General features: G+C 44.6%; 1 protein-coding gene across 1 annotated transcript; it reads left to right on the top strand.

The window, feature by feature from the left end:
- Positions 1-6,057: 6,057 nt before the first annotated feature.
- Positions 6,058-8,943, top strand: LOC140035643 (uncharacterized). The gene has a single exon (XM_072076953.1). The coding sequence runs from the start codon at positions 6,058-6,060 to the stop codon at positions 8,941-8,943; it is 2,886 nt and encodes a 961-aa protein (XP_071933054.1).
- The last annotated feature ends 4,028 nt before the right edge of the window (positions 8,944-12,971 follow it).

The raw sequence follows: 12,971 nt of genomic DNA, 5'->3' as shown, positions 1-12,971 counted from the left end.
GTATTGCTGAGCTCAACCTCGTTTGGTAGTCATTTGGATCGAGCCGGCAAGGGCTTGGTCGTGATAAGTGACATACCACGGGGACTGCACTGAGGAACCTTGTAGTAATGAGACTCTCGGTTCCGGTATACTCGAGTATTACCAAAAGCTACTGAATTGGAGTGCGGGCCCGGTTGGGGTATGTTTGGTGGAAGGAATGGAGTGAAGTGAAATCTACGGTCGGGTATTCTTAAACATTGACGGAGGGTCAATGAGATTGGATCAAGAATGTAAGCGTGGAAATGGGCTCTTGAGAGCCATCCGTATCCTTTTATCGACTTGTTTACTTCTTAAGTGTGTACTTGAAATGAAAGATTAAGCTTATGTGATCTTTGTTGCTTATGTGTTAGTAACTCACTGGGCTTTAGCTCATTCCGTTTCATTTGTTTTCCTTACAGGGATATAAGTACTTTTGGGACTGAATTGGATAGTCGATTGCCAAGTTGAGCTAGTGTAAATGGCTTTTGTTTAGCTTGTTGAATGAAACCCTATTGTGTATTGGGGTCATTTTCTTTGATTGGCAAACCGAGTATGTATATTCATGATAAATGGTTTTGGCATGCCACTATGGTTGTAAAAGTTAAATTTCAATGTATATATATGCTTGGTTGATGTTTGGACGGATTTCGGATCACTGCGTTTTCAAACGGAAAAGGAAAAAAAAAATTGGCGGGAATGAACAGGACCGAATCCGGCCAGAAACTGGCCGGATTGCCGGCCGGATTGCTTGGTGTTTTGAAAAATTTTGGACTGCTCTCTGGCCAGTATCCGGCCAGATTCCGGCCGGATTCTGACGTGTCTTCTACTGTTCATTGCGGCTTCGATTTTCATTTTTTTTTATTTTCATGATTTTGACTTGTTTACGCGCAATGGGATGTTCCGGAACGTAATAGATCGACGTAACTGAACCGTTAGTCCTGGCGAGAGCTGGGCAGGCAGTCCGCTAACCCCTTTGGTTCGCCTTAGGGGAAAGTGGGGCTGTTACAAGTGGTATCAGAGCCACGTCGCGTGGTCTCTGCGCGGAGTGAGACTGGGCCAAGTGGTGTGGTGGTCCTAAATTCATGAATATGTCTAAGTGCTCGTTTGAGCATAAGTTATGAACCGGGCATGTGATAAGTGTACGAATCATTGTCATGGGACTCGAGGAAGCTAGGTAGGTATGTCGGGTAAGAATCTTTAATAAGGATGGTTTACTCTTGGGACCGGCCGGCTCGAGATGTGAATTATCTTAGACGAGATTCTTGCGCCCGGATACAAAAGATATGAAGGCCTAGGTTAGAAAGGATTTGGTGAACTAGAAAGGCAATTCTATGGAATTTCGTGTGGTTTGTTCGGGTGGTTAAGCGTGATTGACCTTGATTAAGATATAAATATTTGGATGAAGCCCTAGAAGGGGTAAAAGCTTTTCGTGAATTCTTTTGCACTTGTGACCTAGTTGTTCATAGTATTTGTTGAGGACCCTATTGTTTCATGCAATGACTTCATATGTACTTGACTGACTGTTCCGTATGATTGCTTAACCTGGTTATGTGATCTATGTATACGTGTTATGTGTTTAAATGCTTTTCGCAGTAAATGTTTGAGTTGCTTATTCTTGTTTCATTGTTCCTGTCTGGTACTACGGAAAGGAGGGTTATGTGCCCTTTAACAGTATATTTATTTGGTGACCTAGATTGACTTAGATTGATGGAAGGCACTCGGAGTGGTCGAGGCCGTGGACGCAGAACTAGACAACCTACCCCGGTTAGGGGTACGGGGGAAACCTCTACTGGACCCAATCTGGAACCGCAAGTAAACCCTAATGTACAGATAGCTGCTGCTATGCAGCAAATGACAGACCTGCTAGCACAAGTAGTGCAGCAACAAGCCCAGAACCCAAACCTTAACCCTGGAAACCCCAGAAACCCTGGCCATCATATCGAGAGTGAAGATAGAGCTCTCGAACATTTTCAAAAGTTCGCTCCGCCAAAGTTTGTAGGGGGACCCGACCCGGACGTTGCCGAGAGGTGGCTTGAAAAGATGGTTGATATATTTGCAGCCTTACACTACCCTGATGAACGGCAGGTGACTTTTGCCGTGTTTCAGCTTGAGGGGGCAGCCCGTTCCTGGTGGAACGTAATTCGGCAAAAATGGGAAAGGGAACAGACGCCTAGGACCTGGGTGAATTTCATTCGAGAGTTTAATGCGAAGTTTTTCCCTCCGCTAGTTCAGGAGAGGAAGGAAGACGAGTTTATTCGACTACGCCAAGGAGCTCAAACTGTGGCGGAATATGAGAGCCACTTTACCCGCTTATCCAAGTTTGCGCCTGAGTTAATCATGACCGAGCAACGAAGAATACGGCGATTTGTCCAGGGCCTGAACGTAGAAATCCAGAAGGACCTCGCGGCAGCCCAAATTAACGCCTTCAGTGAAGCAGTGGAAAAGGCACAACGGGTAGAGAATGCTAGGCTCCAGGTGAAAAACTTTCAGGCGAAAAAGCGTGGATTTCCTGGAGACAATTCGGGACAGGAGGATGAAAGTATCCCTCCCAAATTTGGGCGGGGAACGGGAGGAGTGAGGATGCCGGGAATGTCACCAGAGAGGCCGTCAAGAGGAGGCTCAGCTTCTGCAGCACGCGGACCCTGCGGGTATTGCGGAAAATTAAACCACTCGGAGGACAATTGCTGGAGGAAAGGAGGAAAATGCTTGCTCTGTGGGAGTGCTGACCATCAAATTGCTAACTGTCCAGCTCGCCTGCGCGAGCGGCAAGGGACTCTGCCACCAACTACAACCCACCCTGACCAGTCGAAGGGGGACAAGGATGGATCAAAAGTGTCCTCTCGGGTGTACTCTTTAGAACAACATCAAGTTTTTGACCCATTAGAGGACGTGGAAGGTAAGAATTTACTGAACCTGGCCAGTGAAGGGGGTACAGATTTGTTAGCCAAGTATAATGCTCAATTTAATCCCGGAGTAGTCAATGATAAGGAATTTCGAGGACGAAATTCTTTTAAGGGGGAGAGAGTGTGAGAACCCGTATTGCCCCAATATTTTTCCTAGGGTTTATTTCCCCTTAATTGCATGTTTTCTGCATTTTCTGGCTTAGGAATATTTTTCTGGTAGATTTTATGCGTAATTATAGTTTTTAGTTGATTTTTTCTAGCATTGGTGAGTTTTAGAAAATTAAGAATGTATTTTGGACGTGGGATCCACTAGTGCGAAAAGTTCGGAAAAATTCGGCCAATTAAGTTAAATTCCGGATACTGTGTAAAATTTATCGGGTGTTAATAGATAAGTAGAGGAGTGTGAAGTGATTGATGTGAGAGGTGACTAAAGGATTGAATTGCATTTAATGAGATGCCATGTGTCATTTTTCCATTGGTTAGGACTTAAGACTACTATTCATGGTTTTGACCTTTTGATTTATGGAGTAAATATCTTCAAAAAATTCACAAAAAATTACCATTTTTCACTCTATGTTGGCCGACTCTTGAGAGCTCAAGAAGGAAGAAAATTGCTTCAAATTTCAAGCTCCCAACTAGCTCAATCTTCCAAACTATTTGCCTAAATTAATTTTTACTCCATAAAATCCTTCCACTTGGTGTTAGTGATTGTTTTGGTGAAGCTTTTTGGAGAACTTAAGGTGTCCAACATCTTCCTCTCTCTTGTTTACTTGGTAAGTGATGATTGAACATTCTCTTATAGCTAATGATGTTGAATTTATGCCTAATGGTGGCTATTGTGTTAGAAATTGTGGATTATTTCTTGGTTTGAAGTGATTTGGTTGAGTTTTTTATTTTTTGAGGAATTTTCTGGTTTCATATGATCTTGATGGTGTGGTTGTTTTTGATGGTTGGTAATAAGGGGCTTTGGCTCTAGTAGGTGCATATGATAGAAAATTGCAATCAATTTTGGATTTGGAAGAATTTCTGGAAAATTAGGGTTCTTGGTTGAACATTCTGTCTGAAATTTTAGGTCATAGATAGAGGCCGAATTTGACTTTGCTCAAAACATGAAAGTTGTAGGTATTGATGAGTTTGAGGTGCCTGCAAAAGTTCAGGTCATTTGGATTAATGTAGAATGAGTTATGACGAAATTACTGTAGCTGTTCTGCTTTGGCCAGAATGCGAAAACTGAGTTTGTATTTGGCTATTTTGACTGGAATTGGTTTGGATTTTGAAGTTGGTGTCTTCTGATGAAATGTAGCTGGATGTCTTAGCTAACATTTGCCTTTGGAATTGCGGCATTTGGACCTGTATATACTGAGTCGTGTTCATTACAGCATAGTGCGATTTTGGAACCTGCAATTACGGTTCTGGATTTGGTATTCTGCATTTTTGACCTAATTGTGCTAGGATTTGGACTGAGTGGCCTTCTACAATGTTGTAACCCTGTTTCTTAGCTTCGAAACGGTGGGTCTTACACCCCCATCCGATAACCGTAGTGAATTTGACGCCATTACCGTATTTTAAGGTCAAATACGGTTTCTTTGTTAAGGCTTAAACTAAAGGCATTTCCTAATTTCTGGTTGCCTATGATGCTTATATATTTTATAAAACCCTATTGGCGTTGTGATTGGCATTGTTTTATGGCTCGGTATCGAGTCTCATAGTACTTGCTTACGTGTTCTAGGGCGTGACGGTGGTTCACGACTTTCCCCTGACGGAAGTGCATGACATAGCACTTAATTGCTTTGTGAGTATACTACTCACTTAATTGTTACAATGTGGCTTTGTTATATATGAATTTGACGCCGTGAAGGCTTACTTGGCTATTGGAATTGATAGAGGTGAGGGTGTACTTGATCGCCCTCACCCCCTTGTGATTTCATTCATGACTGTCTACTGTTATACTGAAATACTGCACTGGCTATATGAGTTATTGAATTGCAATCTTGGAAAACTGATTTGGTGTTGTTTGGACGATGTCCAACGACCTCACTGTATTGCTGAGCTCAACCTCGTTTGGTAGTCATTTGGATCGAGCCGGCAAGGGCTTGGTCGTGATAAGTGACATACCACGGGGACTGCACTGAGGAACCTTGTAGTAATGAGACTCTCGGTTCCGGTATACTCGAGTATTACCAAAAGCTACTGAATTGGAGTGCGGGCCCGGTTGGGGTATGTTTGGTGGAAGGAATGGAGTGAAGTGAAATCTACGGTCGGGTATTCTTAAACATTGACGGAGGGTCAATGAGATTGGATCAAGAATGTAAGCGTGGAAATGGGCTCTTGAGAGCCATCCGTATCCTTTTATCGACTTGTTTACTTCTTAAGTGTGTACTTGAAATGAAAGATTAAGCTTATGTGATCTTTGTTGCTTATGTGTTAGTAACTCACTGGGCTTTAGCTCATTCCGTTCCATTTGTTTTCCTTACAGGGATATAAGTACTTTTGGGACTGAATTGGATAGTCGATTGCCAAGTTGAGCTAGTGTAAATGGCTTTTGTTTAGCTTGTTGAATGAAACCCTATTGTGTATTGGGGTCATTTTCTTTGATTGGCAAACCGAGTATGTATATTCATGATAAATGGTTTTGGCATGCCACTATGGTTGTAAAAGTTAAATTTCAATGTATATATATGCTTGGTTGATGTTTGGACGGATTTCGGATCACTGCGTTTTCAAACGGAAAAGGAAAAAAAAATTGGCGGGAATGAACAGGACCGAATCCGGCAAGGAATCCGGCCAGAAACTGGCCGGATTGCCGGCCTGATTGCTTGGTGTTTTGAAAAATTTTGGACTGCTCTCTGGCCAGGAATCCGGCCGGATATCCGGCCAGATTCCGGCCGGATTCTGACGTGTCTTCTACTGTTCATTTCGGCTTCGATTTTCATTTTTTTTTATTTTCATGATTTTGACTTGTTTACGCGCAATGGGATGTTCCGGAACGTAATAGATCGACGTAACTGAACCGTTAGTCCTGGCGAGAGCTGGGCAGGCAGTCCGCTAACCCCTTTGGTTCGCCTTAGGGGAAAGTAGGGCTGTTACACAACTGGTCCAGACGGTGGCAGAAAACCTACCAACCTTTGAGGCCATTATGAACTACCTTAAGGGTCAGACAGGAGGTCATCCCGGCCAGGGGCCGAAGAGCCAGGCTGATGGGCTGTCCGAATCTAGGACGGGGAGCGCTAATCCCCGGCCTAAACGGGCGCGCCGGGAGCTCACGCATGACCAAGTCGACGTCGTGGAACCCTCTCACAAGCATTCCCAAACCGAGCATCTGGAGCCCTATCGTAGGTATTCCAAAGAGGAGCTCTCACCACGGAAAGAGAAGCTCCAGGTACAGGACGAGCTGGACCTGCTTTTGGACCCAGAGGCGGATAGGTACATCGCTTCCCCCTTCGTGCCTGACATCGATGACTACCCGTTGCCTGCGAAGTTCAAGATACCAAGTATGAAGTCTTACGATGCAACTACGGATCCAGAGGATCACTTGTTTGCCTTCATGACTCAAATACGTCTGCAAACTGCCGCAGATGCGGTCAGGTGCAAAACCTTTCCAATGTTTCTGGAGGGAAAGGCGCGTCAATGGTTCCAGGGGCTTCCCCCCAGGTCCATCCGGTCCTTTGCCCAGCTCGCTCGACTGTTCGCAGCCCAGTTCGTTTCGTCACGAGCCTTCTCCAAGAGCACTGCTCATCTGATGACTATCCAACAGAAGCCAGAGGAGTCCTTGCGCGAATACATGGTGCGCTTCAATAACCAGTCCCTTCAGGTTCGAGATCGCGATGACAAGGTGGTCATGGCCGCCTTCATCAACGGGCTGTGCAAACAGAAGCTCTACACCGAGCTCGTGGAGAGACCTCCCAAGTCAGTTCGGGAGATGCTGGACCGAGCACATGAGAAGGCCAACGCAGAGGAGGCTAACCGCTTGAAGAGCGCGCAGGAAAGGCTGAGGGATGACAAGCGCAGAAGGGGCGCTGATCAGATGGATGCGCGGTCCGGTCAGGGAAGGAAGAGCACTTATGACCGCCTCCCCAGGAGCCGCCCAATCGGAGGAGATAAACCCTGGACTACCCTCACCGCACCTCGAGCTCGGGTCCTCGCGGTGATGGAACAGGAAGGGCTCTCCCGACCTCCTCGACCTTTGGTCGGGGACAAGAGCAGACGGGACCAGGGTCTGTACTGCGTATATCATCGAGACGTAGGGCATGATACGGTGGATTGTCGTCACCTCAAGAAAGACATTGAAAAACTAATCAAACGAGGCCACCTTGGGCAGTTCATACGAGATGAACGAGCTGACCAGCAACGGGGAAGGCCCAGGTCGGAGCGCCCGAGCTACTCCAATGGCCGACCTCAAGGACCCCGCGGCCGAACTCCCGAGCAGGAAGCTCAGAACCTAGCTAGGGTGATTAATACTATTGCCGGAGGACCTGTTGGAGGGGATAGCCATACAGCTCGGCGGCACAATCGTCCCCCTCCTACGGGGGAGAGCTCGAGCAAGGGATTGAAGATGTACGAGGAAATTATCTATGGACCTGAAGATGCAGTCCCTCTGGCCTCTAATAACCATGAAGCAATTGTGATAGAGGTCGTCACCTGCAATTACAAGGTGAAGAAAGTATACATAGACAATGGAAGTACCATAGACGTGCTGTATTACAAGACTTTTAAGGAGCTACAGCTGGAGGATAGACAGCTTGTACCGGTTCGAACTCCGCTGATCGGTTTTGCAGGCCCTCCCGTGAGGCCGGAAGGAATGATAATTCTCATGATCACGGTGGGGGCGTCCTCGAGGTGCCGAACTGTCCCAGTAAACTTTTCAGTGGTAAAGGAGCCCTCTTCGTACAATATGATTCTAGGGCGCCCAACCCTGAAGGCCCTCCGGGCTATTTGCTCCACCTTGCACCTTAGCATGAAGTTTCCTACTCCTGCTAGGGTGGCTGAGGTGCTAGGAGATCCGGAGGTGGCGAGGGCGTGTTATATTGCCACCCTCAAGGGCAAGGAGAAATTGGTAGCCCAAACAACCTGTCTAGAGCCCTGGGAGCCCCTGGAAAAAGGAGAAAGATTGGAGACGGATGAGGGGTTGACCGAGCTGCCTGTCTGCCCGGACCGACCTGAGCGCACGATTAAGGTCAACATCTGCCTAAGCGAGTCAACTCAAAACTCTTTAGAATCTCTCTTAGAGGAGTACACGAAAATCTTTACTTGGAGTGCTGATGACATGCCGGGGATCCCCACCGAACTGGCAGTTCATAGGCTACACGTGGATCCCAGTGTCCGACCTGTGAAACAGGAAAAGAGGAACTTCGTGCCCGAGAGAAAAGAGGTCATCAAAAGCGAGGTGGGTAAATTGTTGGAAGCTAAGATCGTTAACGAAGTCTACTACCCGACCTGGCTAGCCAATCCGGTGCTGGTCAAGAAGGAGGAAAGAGCTTGGAGGATATGTGTGGATTTCACTAACTTAAATAAGGCTTGCCCGAAGGACTGCTACCCACTCCTACGGATTGACCAGCTCGTGGACTCAACAGCTGGTTATGAGATCTTCTGTTTCTTGGACGCCTTCAAAGGATACTATCAGATAGCACTGGACGAGGAGGATCAGGAGAAGACCTCGTTTATCACCGAGGATGGCACATATTGTTACGTCGCCATGCCATTCGGGCTAAAGAATGCGGGCGCGACCTACCAGAGGTTGGTAAATAAGTTGTTCAAAAAACAGATCGGCCGAAATCTGGAGGTCTATGTGGACGACATGTTAGTGAAAAGCCGAGCCCAGGAGCAGTTCATCTCTGACCTGAGGGAAATCTTCGATGTTCTTCGGAGCTCACGAATGCGGCTAAATCCAAAGAAGTGTACCTTTGGGGTCAGGTTGGGAAAATTTCTGGGCTACATTATTTCCAAAGAAGGGGTGATGGCTAACCCGGACAAGATCAAGGCCATCATGGACATGGCTCCACCTCGGAATATTAAGGAGGTATAACGTCTGACAGGGAGGATGGCAGCTCTGAACAGGTTCTTGTCCAAGTCGGCAGTTCGGGGGTCTCCTTTCTTCAAAGCCCTGAAAGGAGGTCGGTAGTTCGAATGGACCCCGGAGTGCCAGACAGCGTTCGATGAACTAAAGGCCCACCTCGCTCGGTTGCCAGCCCTGACCTCTCCCGAGTCAGGAGAAACCTTGTTCATCTACTTAGCTGCGGGAGAGGGGGCCATTAGCGCGGTGCTGGTACGAGAGGAAGGCAAAGTCCAGAAACCCGTATATTATGTTAGCCGCGCCCTACAGGGGGCCGAAGCGAGGTACTCGGCGGTAGAACGATATGTTCTGGCATTAGTGCATGCAGCTCGGAAGCTCTGGACGTACTTCCAAGCTCACCCCGTGGTGGTCATGACGGACTAGCCCCTGAAGCAGATCCTTTCCAAGCCTGAGTCCTCGGGTCGAATGGTGAAGTGGGCTGTGGAGTTGTTGGAGTACGACCTGGGGTATCAGCCCAGGACGGCCATCAAAGCCCAAGTATTGGCAGACTTCATAGCGGATGGCGTTTGTCGCGCCCCATTTTTTGATAAATAAATAAAATGGTTTAAAAATGTATTTTTTGTGATTGGAAAATGAATTGTGATTTAAAAGAAAAAAATGGGTCTAAATGGGGGATTGAGAATGCGACGATTTGACCCAAAATTATAGTTTAAAAAGGGTTTGAAATAAAAATTGGAGTCGCCACTTGGTAATGAGTTAAGGTGTACCAAGTCACAAAAAATGAATTTTTAAAGAAAAATAGGAAAAAGTAGTAAGAAACCCCTTTTAAACGACTCCTAGTCCACGTAAACCAAAGAAAAAGGTTCGGGGAGTCACATTTGACAAAGGGGAAGGCAAGGATAAAATCCAAGGCACCCCTTTGACCTAGCCAAGGCTAGTTGCATGATTTAATCAAATATTTTCTTGTTTTAACCAAAGAATTTATTACATTTGGATGCACTACATGAATGCAAACCCTAGACCTAGGGGTATTGGGGGAAATTTCTCTTCAAAGGTTGAGTGGTGCCAATCACATTAATTGTGAAGCCCAATAACGATCCTTTGAAGAAGTCACGAATAATATGTAAGTGAAAATGTGGACATGAGTGGGCAAGGTGCGGTGTGTGAAATGATAATATGAAGTACATGTGTGCAAGTGATGATAAAAGTGTTCGTGTGCAAGTGAAAATATAAAGGTGCACATGTGCAAGATGGGAGGAAAAAAATGAAAGTGTGATAAGAGTATAAAATGGTAGAGTGGATGCATGATCCTAGGGAATGTATGCATATTGGGTACGAGGATACCTAAATCGTGACTCAATTTGCCATTTTATAGAGGGAATACAAGCGTGCTAAGGTTTAGAAAAAGCCACACTCGTCTATATCCCATATCTAAGGGGACTCTCAAGCAAATGAACCCTATAACTAGCATGAAATGCAAAAAATCCTAAAATGGAGGGAAAAGGGGTTCGAGGGGCATGCAAAATGATAAAACTAAAAAGAATGCATGACATGTAATGAACATGCAAACATGTACTAACGAGGGGAAATCCCTAAGGGTCTAGCGTTGGACTAGCCCATTCTATGAATTCCGACTAGCGTTGGACTAGTGGAAACGTACATTCATCCATCACATTCATTCAGGCTATGAAAAGCGAGTAGACATGCCAAACACTCATAAACACATAGCACATAACATTTAGCATGCTCGACTAGATGCAAGGCCCTAACAACACAAATTAACACTTAACACGTAGGCATGCAACCAAGCTAATGAACCTATTACATTCACTAACTAAAACAAAAGGGGAAAGGGAAAATGGACCAAATTGCTCGCCACAGCCCTATCTATTACAAGCCAAGAGGTGTACACATACCCCATTAAAAGAATAACTTAATGAAAACAAAAAGTAAATGACATAAGTAAAAGGAATTAAAGAAAAGCTAGGAAAGCAAAGTAGACATGCAATTCACTTAGCACGTTGAGTCACATAGGAGAGACACAAAGAGGGATAAAAGAAATTATACCGCCCCCTTGAAATGAAGCTCTAATGGAGTGAAATCAACTTATTTATCCTCCAAAATAAAAGAAGTGGTCAAGGCACCAATTTATTTGGTAAATAATCACAAAGGATAAAAAATAAACATGAATTTGAATCAATTAAATCATGTCAACAACCCACATTTAAGAAGTCAAAAGAAGAAAGGACTTGATTGCAAAAATTAATAAAGTCTTGGGGTCAAAATTAAAGAAAAATAAAGTTGAGGGGCCTATTTGCAATTAAATTAAGGACCGAATTGAAAGAGGTTGAAAAAATCCAGGGCCACAGCAGTTAAGGAGAAATTCAGGGACTGATTTGCAAAAACGTTTTCTGGTTTCCTAATGGACCAAAACATTGGGCCATTTCCTTTATTTGTTTGGGCCAAAAGCTTCCCAGCCCAATGGAAATCCAGAACAAAAAAAGAATGGGCCATTTTATTTGTTCGTTTGGGCCAAAACCTTCCTGGCCCAACCGATAACTCTAAGAGGTAAGCAGGCCAGCCTATCTTTAAGCCCAGACAAAGTGCAACTAGAACAGATGGGCTTCACCTCTCAAGCCCAAACCAGAAACCCAAACAAAACAAATTAAATCCATACTTACAAACCCAATCAGATATGTTGGGCTCCATCTTCCTAAGCCCAAGTCAAAACATCAACATAATAAACTAAATCACTTCATTAAGCCCAAACAAAATAACCTCTCAACCCAAATTACCTTTTCACAGGTACCCAACATTATAAAATCAACAAAAATTACTAAGCTTTGATTATGCATTAAATCACAGCATTAATCTATCCAGAAATCACATAAAATATGCAAACAGAGGATTAAGCTTAAGAGGGCAAAATTAGTTCAATTTTCCAGATTTTTGGGCCATACCAGAATAAGGAGGGAATTTGGGGTTCAATCACAACAAAATAGGGACTTAATTGGATGAATTGTGAAGACTTTGGGGTCGAAATTAAAGACAAGTAAAGCCCAGGGGTCAATTTGTGTTTAAGTTATGACTCAATTGAACAAAATCTAGAAGTTATGCAGGCTTTAATGTGATTTCATCACAGAGCAGGGGGCCAAACTGAAAATTAATAAACATTTCTCCAACCCAGTTCGTCTTCCTCGCGATGCTCAGGCTCTTTTCTTCTAAAAATGTTACCAGATTTTATTTACAAGCAAAATGCAGGCCACTCATCTTCCCAGACTTGTTTTTTTGGACTCAAGCTTTCACAAAGACCATATTATTTTCCTCACGTACAGAAAAAATGCAACAAAGTTCACCCTTCAATTAGAATTTTCAGTTAAGCATTTCATCAAACAGGTTGGGAGCATTAGAATTTCATCAGACTTTCTTTGCCCAAATTGAAGTTAATCAGCCCCAAAATTGGTCGGCAACATAGAAAATAGTCCAATTAACGCCTATAACATGCGTATTCAACAATCATGAACAAGCAAAAGGAAAATTGCAACACATAATCACGATAGCATGCCTAGAAAGCTTGAACAGAACCAGAACTTTTAAAGAAGAAAAACAGCTTACGTGCTCCTGTTTTGGGGGAAATTTTGCAGGCGGTAATGCCAGGCTCAGATGAGGCGGTGGATTCACATTAGCTGAAGCCTCCCTCTGTTTCCGTTTTCAATTCCCTTGTTCTGCTCAGCTGCCAGCCTTCCTCTGTTTCTTTTCTTATCATCCCCTGCTCCTCCACCGTTAGCTTTCTCAATCTGTCTCCTTTTGCACAATCCTGTCACTAAAGTACCGTATGCCATGACATCTGATTCAACTTCATCCCTCCGCATTTCTTCCCAAATCCTCAAACATCCATCTAAATTTCCTTCTCCAATTAATACCTTCACCATTGCCGTGTCTGCAAATACATCTGGTTTGCACAACTCTCTCATATGACCCAAAAACTCAAGCACTTCATGCATCCGACCAGACTTGCACAAGCCCTTGATCAAAATCAT

The sequence above is a fragment of the Coffea arabica genome, chromosome 2c (genome assembly GCF_036785885.1).
Source record: "Coffea arabica cultivar ET-39 chromosome 2c, Coffea Arabica ET-39 HiFi, whole genome shotgun sequence".
Classification (NCBI taxonomy): domain Eukaryota; kingdom Viridiplantae; phylum Streptophyta; class Magnoliopsida; order Gentianales; family Rubiaceae; genus Coffea; species Coffea arabica.
The sequence above is the reverse complement of the archived record's forward strand: the minus strand, read 5'-3'. Positions and strand labels throughout refer to the sequence as shown.

What these genes read in the sequence shown, in the direction of transcription:
- LOC140035643 (XM_072076953.1), top strand. Translation starts at nt 6,058, where the DNA reads ATGAACTACCTTAAGGGTCAGACAGGAGGTCATCCCGGCCAGGGGCCG.